The sequence below is a fragment of the Ictalurus furcatus genome, chromosome 9 (assembly GCF_023375685.1).
Source record: "Ictalurus furcatus strain D&B chromosome 9, Billie_1.0, whole genome shotgun sequence".
Taxonomy (NCBI): domain Eukaryota; kingdom Metazoa; phylum Chordata; class Actinopteri; order Siluriformes; family Ictaluridae; genus Ictalurus; species Ictalurus furcatus.
The window spans coordinates 2,316,303-2,329,972 of NC_071263.1; the positions used below are offsets into that span (position 1 = coordinate 2,316,303).

Consider the following 13,670-nt stretch of genomic DNA (forward strand, 5'->3'; position numbering starts at 1 on the left):
CTCGCGAACACTAACTCTATTTGAAGTCTACGTTACTGACACTGGCGACTCCTTCCATGAATTCCGAATCGAATAGCTTTTAGTAACATGTAGTAACACGCAGTTATCGAATCGATGCTAATCTACGTCAAGTTTTTTAAATTTTTTTTAGCCGGAACGCACTTATAGTGAACGCAGGTGTTATTTAAACACCATTTAATAATAAAGACGTTAACGTTATTTGTGATTCATTTATACGGAGTGTGGGGGGGGAAGAAGTAAAAGAGATTCAGAACTTCAGAAACAGTTCTGCGTCAGTACCTCTCCTGGAAATGCAGCTAATTCTTTGGTAATTCCTGTGTAATTTATCGTGTTGTGCATCCTAAAAGCAGAAAGCAGCGAGGTTCGAGTGAGTCATGGTTATTTTACATTTTTTTGAAATGACATAACAGGTCCACTGAGTTCCTCTGTTCAACAAAGTAAATGTGCGTCACTGCTCGATAATTAACTGTGATTCATATTCTCTGCTTTGGCATGGACTTTGCAATAATGCAGCTCTGAGCTGTGTGTGTGTGTGTGTGTGTGTGTGTGTGTCGCTCTACGACGTGCTGCCTGTCACACTGGACTTCTCCACACACAATGGAAGTCCCGTGAGTCAGCACCGACGAACCAAGAGAGACATTTCTTTTTTTTTTTCTTTTCTTTTTTCCCTCCATATTGTTTATTTGAATTCGTTTCGACTTGGCTCTTGGAACAAAGCAGGAAAATTGGAACATGACACCGGATGGAGTGAGTGATGGCTGAAAGGACAGCCTCTTTCGCTCAGACTCCTCCGACATGACATTTCCATACCGTGCTCTACAGTCCCCGTTATTACACACTCTAGAGGAGACGCTTATCGCGGCTTATCTTCGGAGCCGGAGCCGGAGCCGGAGCGTGGGTGGAATAATTGCACCGGGTGTTGTTTCGTAACAAACGCACTCGGTCGCACCCTGTCGCTGTTGCTCCAACGTCCTCCTGTGGAATCGAACACTTCACACGTGTCATTTCACACGTGTTAATAAACGCTCGGTGCTAATAAACGTCGCCGGGTTCAGTACGGCGTTTTGACTCCGTGACGGTGAACTCGTCTTTGATTCTGATTTGATTGCTTGGAGTGCATTTGTTTTTGTTTGCAGGCTTTTTTTTTTTTAGTAGTTTTGTCAGAAACTCGGAAGAGACGGAATGCGGTATATATGAAGTGCCATGCAGTATGGAAATGTATAAATTAAATTAGAATGTTTACACTTATCCGTTTGTGATGTAGTTCCGGATCAATTTATAATGGGCCGTATTCAGAGCCGACGACTTAGGAGTGTAAAAGTTGTGTTAATATTTACAATTTACACAGGGAAAGTTACTCATCTACAGAGCCGAAAACTTAAGGTTGGAAGGTATGTAAATATTTACATTTACTCAGGGAAAGTTACTCATATTCAGAGAATTTAAGCGTAAAATTTAAGTGTAAAAGTTATGTAAATATTTACATTTATTCAGGGAAAGTTACCCGTATTCAGAGCCTAGAACTTAAGCGTAAAAGTTACGTAAATATTTACATTTACTCAGGGGAAGTTACCCGTATTCAGAGCCTAGAACTTAAGGTTGGAAGATATGTAAATATTTACATTTACTCAGGGGAAGTTACCCGTATTCAGAGCCTAGAACTTAAGGTTGGAAGATATGTAAATATTTACATTTACTCAGGGGAAGTTACCCGTATTCAGAGCCTAGAACCTAAACGTAAAAGTTACGTAAATATTTACATTTACTCAGGGAAAGTTACCCGTATTCAGAGCCGAAAACTTAAGGTTGGAAGATATGTAAATATTTACATTTACTCAGGGGAAGTTACCCGTATTCAGAGCCGAAAACTTAAGGTTGGAAGATACGTAAATATTTACATTTACTCAGGGAAAGTTACCCGTATTCAGAGCCTAGAACTTAAGCGTAAAAGTTACATAAATATTTACATTTACTCAGGGAAAGTTACCCGTATTCAGAGCCTAGAACTTAAGGTTGGAAGATATGTAAATATTTACATTTACTCAGGGAAAGTTACCCGTATTCAGAGCCTAGAACTTAAGCGTAAAAGTTACATAAATATTTACATTTACTCAGGGAAAGTTACCCGTATTCAGAGCCTAGAACTTAAGGTTGGAAGATACGTAAATATCTACATTTACTCAGGGAAAGTTACCTGTATTCAGAGCCGAAAACTTAAGGTTGGAAGATATGTAAATATTTACATTTACTCAGGGAAAGTTACCCGTATTCAGAGCCTAGAACTTAAGATTGGAAGATATGTAAATATTTACATTTACTCAGGGAAAGTTACCCGTATTCAGAGCCTAGAACTTAAGATTGGAAGATATGTAAATATTTACATTTATTCAGGGAAAGTTACCCGTATTCAGAGCCTAGAACTTAAGCGTAAAAGTTACGTAAATATTTACATTTACTCAGGGAAAGTTACCCGTATTCAGAGCCTAGAACTTAAGCGTAAAATTTATGTAAATATTTACAATTTACTCAGGGAAAGTTACTCATATTCAGAGCCGAAAACTTATGGTTGGAAGATAAGTAAATATTTACATTTATTCAGGGAAAGTTACCCGTATTCAGAGCCTAGAACTTAAGGTTGGAAGATACGTAAATATTTACATTTATTTAGGGAAAGTTACTCGTATTCAGAGCCGGTGACATAAATCTAAAAGTTCCATCAATGTTTACATTTACTCAGGGAAAGTTATTCATACTTAGAGCCAGCAGATTAAGCCAAAGGTCAGTGTTTACTCTTGGAAAGTTACTCATATTCAGAGCCAACAGCGGGAGTCTGTACGTTACGTCAGTATTTCCGTGTGGAAAGTTACTTGTGTTCATAGCTAGTAACTTAACTCTAAAGGCTGCGTCAATATTTAGGCATGAGGAAAGATATTTGGCATTTATATTCGATGCACTTCCGGCATTAAATCCTCACTGCGTTCGCGTCGCTCGGCTCAAAATACGGCCCAGTGCGCTCTGAGATAAACAACTACATAATGAGTCTGGATTTTAAAGTGACGCATAACATTCTAACCTTTTTGTCTTTTCCTTCCATCCGCAGGTTTCCAGGAACTTGGGCAAAATGTACAGTGAGATGATATTCGTGAGCGGTTTCGTGCACTGCGACCCTCACCCCGGCAACGTACTGGTGCGCAAGTGCCCGAAAAGCAATAAGACGGAAATTGTTTTACTCGATCACGGCTTGTATCAGGTGAGACATCGTCCGAGCCTCGCCGCTCACAACAAAGCAAATCCGTCCCATATTACAGGCCATTATTCACCGGCTGCCTCTCCGCTCTCAGAGCCTCCGGTGCTGCGGCGGCGTAAAAGCATTTCATTAGAGACAACCTGCAGCTCTGCCATGTGTTTTAGGACATCACTCCTACACACACACACACACACACACACGCTCACGCTGGCTCGCTTGCTAACGGCGACAGAGCGCAGAACCCTGTCCATTTCACATCCCCGTGCAGCATGTGTGTGGGAGCCGTAAATGCATTTGTGAAGATAATTTGGTGATAAATATGCACTACTGATGCTCGTGTATAAAAGAAGAGAGTGTTGGAGAGCTTCTCCACTCGTTCACCTCATAATGGAACCAATTTGCGAGTAATGACTTCAGAGTTTAGCGCTGCTTGGCCCCCGAATGTTAATTCCTGGCTGGAGTGTTATTTTTTTTTTTTTGTTCACAGTCAGCTTACTGTATGTTGTAGCCATATTAATTAAAGTGTTGGAGTGGTAAAGTGGTGCTATCCTCAAGCTGCATGTTAATGACATTTCGCTCTCTCTCTCTTTTTTCTTTCATTCTCTGTTTGTGTCTTGCTCTGTCTCTTTTTCTGTAGCTCTATGCATTTTCTTTCCCTCTCTCTCTCTCTCTCTCTTATCATATAATATAATTGTGATTTACAGTCTTGTCATGCAATGGATCTCACTAGAACATTCGAGCTGCTGTCGACATTTTTCTGGCCCTGAAATTAGCTCCGCCCCCGGCTGAAATGAAGCTACTCAGCCCCGCCTGTTTTCCTTGACGTTACAGTCCGCCTTATAGGCAGCAGAGGGCGTTAAAACTACAAACTGCTTCTTTAAAGATTTAAAATGGTTTACAAAATGTCACGTATGAGGGAAAATTTCTTTGAGCTTCTTTTCATTTCCGTGCGTCTGTGTTTTGTTTTGTTTTTTTCTGTCCAAGTTGCTGAAGCCTGAGTTCCGGCTGAATTACTGCAGACTGTGGCAGTGTCTCATAAAGGGAGACATGAAGGGTATCGAGCGCTACAGTAGACGTCTGGGGGCAGGAGACCTGTACCCGCTGTTCGCCTGCGTCCTCACGGGCCGCTCCTGGAGCTCGGTCAGCACCGGCATCAGCCAGACCCCTGTCACGAACGCTGAGGTATCGCACGTCCTACACGCGACCTATCCGCTCGCTAGAAATTCAGCAATGCGCATACGCGCATCAATCCTGTATTACATGTCTTTGACACTTGCTCTGAAACTGACGGTTCCGGTAACATCTCCGTGAAACACTTGGGGGGAAACCGTCTTTCGTCTTTGCAACTAGGACGATTCTCACAGTGCCATGTACCTTCCTTGAGGATGTGGCCGGGTTTTAGAAATTAGCCTTCAAGCGATTAGCATGCGGATGGGATATGAAGCTTTCGGGACAAGGAAAGGAGTGTCTGTAAGGTGCTGGAGAACGAGGCAAACGCAAGTGCTCATACTCAACGTGGCCTTTATTTGAGAATCGTAGTCCGTATCCGTAGCTGCGTTCGATGTACGTGTAGGTTCGAACAAAGTAATAATCCATAATCAGTAACGAGTCGAAAAGAAGTCATTTCTGTTGGACGGAGCCATGCAATCAACACGAATTTGCAAGGATGCTAAGGCACAACATAGACAAACTGATTAAGGACTTAACACGGAACAGGCGAACACAGTAGGGTAACTAGCCTGTGACAGGGCAGGGGCGGAGACAGGAATAGAACCAAAACAAAGGTCCGAAAATCAAGAGTTAACTTCTATGGGAGGAGGAAAGCGCTATCCGAAAGCTCACGGACGGCCACGATTGACTAGTTTCACTGCGATTGACGAGAGACACAGAGGACGCCCCTCCCACTCAGAGAGCACGGACAGTTTTAGGGACGACGGACGTGAGATCGTCGGGGATTCGAAATCGCGATCTCCAGACATTTTCTGTTGCGCAACTTGTGAGTTTAAGTGACTTATTTATTTATACTTCGACAACCACGTGCTGTTGTTACCGTTAAGTTGTTCTAGTGGACGTCTGCCATTTTGGAAGCGAAGAAGAAGTTTTGTTCCTCCTCGACCCTGCTCTCGGTCTGTCGGAAAGCAGCTGTATCGTATATCAGGTTATCAGATAGTGACTGAAGCCCACCTGTTGGAGTTGGAGCTGCTCTGCTGCCCCGCTGCTCCGAGCGCTAGTGTGTGCGAGCGTTAGGGAACGAGTCTCGGGCGGAGGACAAGCGAGCGCCAGGGCCGGAGCTTGCCCTCTGTGGGGGGAGGATGGGCCATCTGTGGACTGTCAGGGACATTTATTTATACATGCGTTACATAAGAGCACTCCGCTACACACACTACACACACTACACAGCACTTCACATCAAGCAGCAAAACGTACAGCGAGTCGTGTGCAGCAATATTCACGGAATAAAATATCTTTTTGCAGATTTCAGTCCCGCTCGTTGAATATGTCCTCCCAGATTTAAGGTTGTTCAGTCAAGTCTGAGACGCCCGAGAGCTGTTTCCTGCAGGTGGCTTTTATTTGCAGCTTCATTACCCAGAAGGCCTTGCAGAGATAATTATGGCCTGGTCCGTGGCTCCTGGTGTAGGATGTGCTTTTTAGCGAGCCGTGTTCCCTCCCTTCCAGCTTCGCTTTTCTCTCCGTCGAGGCACAGCGTCTTCTCACTAACACGCTCGCACACACACACACACACACACACACACACACACACACACACACCCTCCCCCTCCCCTCCTCGCTTCCACTCCATCAAATTACCAGGATGTTTTGAAGTAGTCTGGTCTCAGATAATTACAGGCAATTATAAAGGCTGTTTCCAAATGTACAGCTGTGACATGCGCAAAAAAAAAAAAAAGTGAGGCTGTCTCATTTGCATAAGAAAGCAGAGATAAGAACATATTCTATCACATGTGCAGGAAAATGGTGTGTTAAAAACAACAGACAAAGAAAAGAACCCAGTGTGTATTCTGTGTGTGTGTGTGTGTGTGTGTGTGTGTGTGTGTGTGTGTGTGTGTGTGTGTGTGTATTATGGGAGGCACTTGCATTCTTTCACATAGTATAATACAAATACAAGACAAAAGCTTAAATTATAGAAAGAAAAAACCTCACCTCAATATAAGCACTGGTCATAGTTGATGTATTTATTTATTTATGTAGTTATTTGTATGTCGATATAATAATAATAGTAATAATAATAATAATGATAATGACGGTGACAACAGCAATAATGATGATAATAATAATAATAATAATAATAATGATAATAATAATAATAATAATGACGGTGACAACAGCAATAATAATAATAATAATAATAATAATAATAGTAATAATAATAATAATGACGTGACAACAGCAATAATAATAATAATAATAGTAATAATAATAATAATAATAATAATAACGACGGTGACAACAGCAATAATAATAATAATAATAATAATAACGACGGTGACAACAGCAATAATAATAATAATGACGTGACAACAGCAATAATAATAATAATAATAATAATAATAATAATGACGTGACAACAGCAATAATAATAATGATAATAATAATAATAATAATGTGACAACAGCAATAATAATAATGATAATAATAATAATAATAATAACAATAATCATGATAATGATAATAATGACGGTGACAACAGCAATAATAATAACAATAATAATAATAATAATAATAATAATGACAGTGACAACAGCAGCAATGATAATAATAATAATAATAATAATAATAATAGTAATAATAATAATAATAATAATGTAAAACCGTCTTATGAAGCCTGGAACAACCTGCAATCCAAAACGTTGAGAATTTCAAAAATTTCATTTCATTATTATTCTTCACAAGACTTTGGTGCGTACAAGCCCAATGTTTCTTCTTTTTTCTTTCTTCAGCTCATACATACGGATCAACGCAAAGAAACGTGAACGTGTGGCTGACGATGTGCTAAACCTCTGTCTATTAGCAGCGGTAAATTTAGTGTGTGATTTTCTCGCCTCCTGAAACCAGGTGTGAATTAGCAGCAGGTGTGTTTCTCAGAGCGCTGTCATCTCTATAGCGAGCATTAGCCCAGGCGCGGCTTTCCTGCAGAATTCTGAAACTCCTGCGCGAGTCGTTTTTTTTCATTTCTTTTTTCGTCAATTAAATCGGTTCTCTCTCACTAGCAGCACGTGAGGTATTTTCCTCTCACACCTCGTTCCCTTCATCACTTTCTCAGCTAGATTACTGCAGAAATCTGCTTGAGTGAACCGTCCATCCATCCATCTTACATACCGCTTATCCAACGGGACTTCGGGGCACAAGGCGCTGCCAACACACCTCACACACATCCACGCACTACGGACAATTCGGAAATGCCGATCAGCCTACAACGCATGTCTTTGGACTGGCGGGAGGAAACCCCCGAAGCACGGGCAGAACATTCAAACTCCGTTGTTCACACAGGGCGGAGCTGGGATTCGAACCCCAAACCCCGGAGGTGCGAGATAAACGTGCTAACCGCTAACCCTTTGTTTACTCTCTAAAATAAAATAAAAAAAACAACCTAAAATTAGTTTATTTTCTTGTTTGATTCTCATACTCTCTTAGGAGGAGCTTTAATAAATAAATAAATAAATAAATAAACAAATAAAATCCAAAAACAATTCTTGTATGTATTGCTAGCAGTCATATTGTCCTTCGAAGCATGGAATATACACTTAATAAATAATAAATAATACACTTTCGTGACGCCTATTTGCGATAAACAATGCGGGTCGGGGAGGGGGGATGGGGAGGGGGTTATTTGGCTCACCCTCGTGTAAGAAATCACAGGATCTCATAAGATGCTTTTCTCGTAACGATGAGACGTTTTCTCGTAAGAATCCACGGCGTTTCTCGTATCGATTGTAACAGAGCGAGGCTCAGAAACCCACGAAAAGAACTAATCGTACAAAACTAGACGAAAGAAACAGACGTGCAAAGGCGGATTAACGAAGGGCGGATCTGAGAACAGGCGCGCACGTTAAGAAGCAGACCGATGGCGCGACAGGGGCGGAGACCGGAACGAAGACCAAAAAAAAAAACACGAAAGCACGTGTCGAAATAAAACGTAGCCACTAGCGAGCGCTCGTCGCGCCGGGAAGCCGTTTGTCGTCGTTTTCGCGTGATGCCGATGAGGATGTATTCTTGCGTAGCAGCGATGCGCTTGCATATTGTTGTGCGGTCGATTATATCGTGTGTTCCGTGGAAATTGGGATCACCGAGTAAAACGCTGCTAATTGCGCTGGTCTGTTATTCGCGTTAAAACTTAAACGCTGCGGCTCTGCTTTGTTTCTCCGCCCACATCACCTCCCACTGCACTCTCGCATTCTCGCTCCTGGATAAATGCATTGTAATACAGTACGCCGAGCTAAAAGCAGCCACGCAAATTACCTCTCACCCACAAGGCCGAGCGGCAGCTGTAATTGAAAAGATGATGCTGAAAGCGCGCACAGGGCCGGGAGATGCCCCCGTCAATCAAACTTCAAACCGGGCCGAGCTCTCTTCAGCTGCCGGCTGCTCATTATGGGGATTTGATGTCTACAAAGTGCGGCTCGTCTGAGTCAGCGGCGTGCTTTCGACGTGGACGTTTAATCTGCGTGCAGATGGAGAGCACAGAGAGAGAGAGAGAGAGAGAGAGAGAAACGATTCGTTCCTTTCAGTTCTCTCGCTCAAACACAAGCGGCCGTGTTCCAGCGTAACGACAAAGATGTCTAGAGCAGATTCGGGAGAGGAAGGGGACTGTTGCATTTCTGTTCTCTGCATGCACACACACACACACACACACACACACACACACACACCAGAGTATGTGTCGAGCTTTCAGTTTATAAGACTTTCAAACAGATTAGTTTCTGATCCCTTTTGCTTCTTTCAAACTACAGAAAGAGAAAACGAAAGAAAAAGACAGACTGAGAGGGACAGAGAGAGATAGACGGAGCGGGAGTTAGAGGGAGATGGACAGAGAGGGAGAGGTAGAGAGAGAAACAGTGAGAGAGAGAGGGAGAGCGAGGCAGATAAAGAGACAAATAAAGAGGGAGAGGGAGACAAAGAGAGAGAGAAGCAATGAAACAGAGAGAGAGAGAGATGGAATGAGACAGAAAGACAAAGAGACAGAGAAGCAATGAGACAGAGCGGGAGAGAGACAGAGGGAAAGAGAAACAGTGAGACAGAGAGAGAAGAAGACTGGGAGGGAGACAGAGAGAGATATGGTGATAAGCGGCATTATTTTGTTTTAATAACTTCAAGAAGAAACTAATTTTCCGCAACATTAAATGTAGCTATAAATGGATAAAAAGTCAAGAAAAAATGATCATCCTTGGCACATTGCTGTGGTATAAGACGAATAAAGTACTCCGGCACGTGCCGTTGTTGGAAGATCCTCGGAACGTCTGGGTGGTAACAGTAATCAATCAGATCAGCTTTTCTCGGTCTAATACTCCCAGCTTTGTGTGATCGATGGAAATGAAAACAGTCGCAACATTCCCGCTTTTCCGGCCGAATTTACGGACGTGATACATTTATCCGACCGAAAGCTCGCGGATAAATAAATATCAGTGAACTGAATGAATAGAGCTCGCAGTGAAATCAATAACACAGACGTTTCGGCGTCTCATCCCTCCAGCTGTCCTTAACTAACCGAACAGGAGGGCAGGTAGGGGGAGGCGGGACCACTCCAGCACTTTTGATAAACACATGCCATTAGTGTTGTAAAGAAAAGTGAAGCTCTGGTCAATATGGACCTGCCCTCTCGTTAGGGCCGACTCTGTTTTCCTGCGGCAGATGAAAGGCTCGTCTCTCTCCATCAGTCGTTCGGGTCTGCCTCGGCAATTATCCTCCGGCTCCCGTAGCCTTGGTTCTGTAAAACGCGGCCTCATTAGCCCTCGGTACGACTCCCGGCTGTGTGCTGAGTGCTCCGGATTACGCCGCTGTCTGTATGTCGCGCTCGCGCTCTGCCTTTTACAGCCGTCCGTCCGTCCATTTGCTTTCCTCCAAATGTGCTAGCTACAGGAGAGACGTAACCGAATACCTGTGTTCTAAACAAACACGAATAAAGATGCATTATTATTATTATTATTATTATTATTATTATTTTCATCTTCTATTTTTAGAATGCTTCGCTGAAAGTGGGACCCTTTTTTTTTTTTTTTTTTTTTTAACTTCCGTACAATAATCCGATACAAACCTTACGCGAGATATCGAGCTCGCGATACGAAGAAAAACCACGTTCGTTAACTTTTACGTTAACGACGCATTTACAGTGAGACTTTTATAGCGTTCGTTCATCCTTAGTAACTGCCTGGTCAGAGTCACGTCGGTTGAAATTAGGATACTGGTTTGTTTATATTTTGAGAAACAGAACGGACTAAAATAGTTAGGAAATGTCATGCAAAAAATTATTTAAAAAAAAAATAAAGGAAAAAAAACAAATACCTCCAGGCTTAGGCCACACCCACTTCAGTCTTAAATCCAAATACAGATATGGATATTTGGAGCAGTAAACAGGTACAGATTGCGGTATTGTGTTGCACCCCTACGCTACAGGCTACAATAATGATAATAATAATAATAATTATTATTATTATTAGGAATTAGATATGTGCTTTATTGGGACAAGACTCATCATCTAAGTCTGTAGCAGGGTCAAACCAGAAAACGAGGGAAAGAGGCAAGGGCCGGGAACAAGAAAATACTCTGTACCAAAAAAAAACTGCGCGGTAAAACTTCGCAAAATGCGAATGCGTAAACACGGAACAGGTGAACACAACCAGGCAACAAACCGATGTCTGGATATAGGGGGAGCGTGAGGATTAGAACAAAACAAACAAACAAACAGAAAAAAACAATCATGTTGTGTTTGTCACCATAGAAACCGTGACGAGTTTATTGTTCTGAGAATTATTATGGATGTTAATAATTATTCAAGGATTGGAGGAGGAGCTCTGTTTTTTTTTTTTTTCTTTTTACGACTATGCCCTCCTTCATATATCGACGTCCGCTTTCATTCTTCAAGTCTTTCTCTCAGCTATTTTACGCCGACTTCCTGAGCCGAGACGGACGCGCAATCGAGAAGAACGCCGAGCGACTGCGTTAACCGGAGTAAGTAAAGGCGAAGAAAGAAATAAAGAAGAAGAAGAAGAAGAAAATCTCTGCCTTGCAATCCGTGCGGCATGTTTCGTTTTGTTTACTCGACAAGTCAGGAACAAAAGTCAAGAACGTTATTGGTGCATCGAAATGAGTGTAATTTGCATTCATTGTGGTAGCGGAGCTCTTGTTTTGAGCTTGAATAGTGAACCGCAATCAGTGGCGCTGATGGTCGGGGGGGGTCATGGGAAAAGAGCGAGACGGAGAACGAGAGAGATTCTTAGTAAATTGGAACAAAACACCTGATGTCAGTCCGAAACGGTTTGCGGTCTGATTAAGCTCGCAGTCGGTGTATCAGGAGTGGTGCGTCTGATTATGCTGAGTCAAAGTTCAGCAACATGCGACAATAAAGCACTGAAATGACCTGCTTTGACTGAAAACCGGTACAGAAATAAGATGATCATAGCCCACTACTGCTTATATATACTGCGTATATATTATTTGTTCACTTGGAAAAGTATCTATGATGTTGGGGATTGGAGAGCTCTTCCCTCAAATCTATATTTATGAGGAAGAGAAATGCACTTTGTTTCATATTTTGTCGAAATTTTAATGTAGCCCTCGTTTCTTTAAAAAAAAAAAATAAATAAAAAAATCCATATTATAAGGAATCTCCAAGGCCTTCCAGACGTGGCAGTCTTTATCTTGGAAGCGTAATATGCTGCCTACCTAGGGACCTGCCTTCAGATTGGAGCACATTGTTTGTTTTCTCCGTGAGAGGACCGTCTTCTGCGGACGTCCCCGCGTGCACGAGTCTCTGCCGTGTCTTCGTTTGCCGGTCCGTCGTCCGTCATCTGAAATTGACTTTGTTCCGAAACGGAAAGAGAAAGTGGAAAACCGCTGGGCTTTGCTTTGAAGGAACGAGCGTGACGCGGAAATGGAGCCCTGCAGCGACCGTGAAAGGACGACGGCGAATATCCCGTCTAAGGTTCCCGGGTTTCTTTTTCAAAAACGCGACCGGTACGACGGGGCCTCGTTTGAGATGTAGTGAAGTTACCGTATAGGAGCGGGAATTTGACCTGACTACGTCACATGACTGTCTGCACCTGTTCTCAATCTCTCACTCATTACTGTGCACCTATAGAAGCCTCATTCTGTCACTGCATCCCATTGCTCAGTTTCCTTTAGAAACTTAGCGGGTACTCCGGTTTCCTCCCGATGGATTTGGCACCCCATCCCGGGTGTCCCCCGCCTCGTGCCCCGAGTCCCCTGGGATAGACTCCAGGCTCCCTGCGACCCTGTGTAGAATAAGCGGTACAGAAAATGGATGGGTGGGTGGATGGATGGATGGATTTATCTTTTTACATGCTTTATGTTCATAAGCAAAGACTACTACTTTAAACTAGCCTAACTAGCCGTTCTGGCGGTTGAAAGCTTCTGAAAAGCCTGCGCGTAAATAATGAATAGTGTTGGCAGGCAGGAAGAATATCCCTCCTGTGTAATTGCCTTTGTGTTTGTCTCAGGGGAGAGCTTATTTTGGACCGCTCGTACCGTTGTCCTCCTCGCTGATCAGCACCGTGCCTCATAATGGCTGCCCTGGAGCTGTTTTCACAGGGGGAGACATCCCAAATCAGAAAAAAATGGACCATCCCAAGTGTCTCGGGGGGGCGTTTGTATTTTTCCCCTCAATTTTCCTATGTCAGAGAGAACGAGAGAGAGATGTCTGAGTCTGGGCCTCTTTCTGAAGTGCTCTCGAGTAGCGACTGCCCACCACTTCTGCGTCTTCGGGGCTTTACGGCTCGAGTACTCGGCTAAAACCAAGAAGTTAAGCTCCTGCTCTGACCGTCTACAGTATGGCCTTTTTCTGGAGAAAACAGTGTCGTGGTATGGCTTACCGTCAAAAGGTCGCTCTGAAAATAGGACTCCGTCCTCAGGGGATGATGCAAGTTCGCAGTAAGCAGTTCAATCAAAGTTGCGACTGCCCAAACCTCCTGTCGCAAAAAAAAAAAAAAAAAATTACAAGTAAAATAAAATAAAAATCAGCAGGCTGAAACAGCTGACGTGAGAAAACACTCCGAGATATCACAAACACACACGCTGATACTGCAGTGCTGGGATTGCAACAGGAAGAAAACGTGTATATTATATACTAACCACACCTCTTAGCTCATTACATGGTGTGAAAACAGCGCCATATTATTCACTGTAGCGTTCAGGAAGCATTATGTTTTGGTAA

General features: G+C 42.9%; 1 protein-coding gene across 3 annotated transcripts in view; it reads left to right on the forward strand.

The window, feature by feature from the left end:
• Window positions 1-13,670, forward strand: part of adck1 (aarF domain containing kinase 1) — a 95,792-nt gene that overhangs the window by 67,529 nt on the left and 14,593 nt on the right. For all 3 annotated transcript variants that reach the window (XR_008386794.1, XM_053633155.1, XM_053633156.1), the window contains exons 8-9: window positions 3,122-3,271; window positions 4,253-4,450. Coding sequence is in view for 2 of the 3 variants with exons in the window: in XM_053633155.1 (XP_053489130.1) it covers window positions 3,122-3,271; window positions 4,253-4,450 (348 nt within the window). In the remaining variant the exon portion in view is untranslated. The remainder of the gene's footprint in view (window positions 1-3,121; window positions 3,272-4,252; window positions 4,451-13,670) is intronic.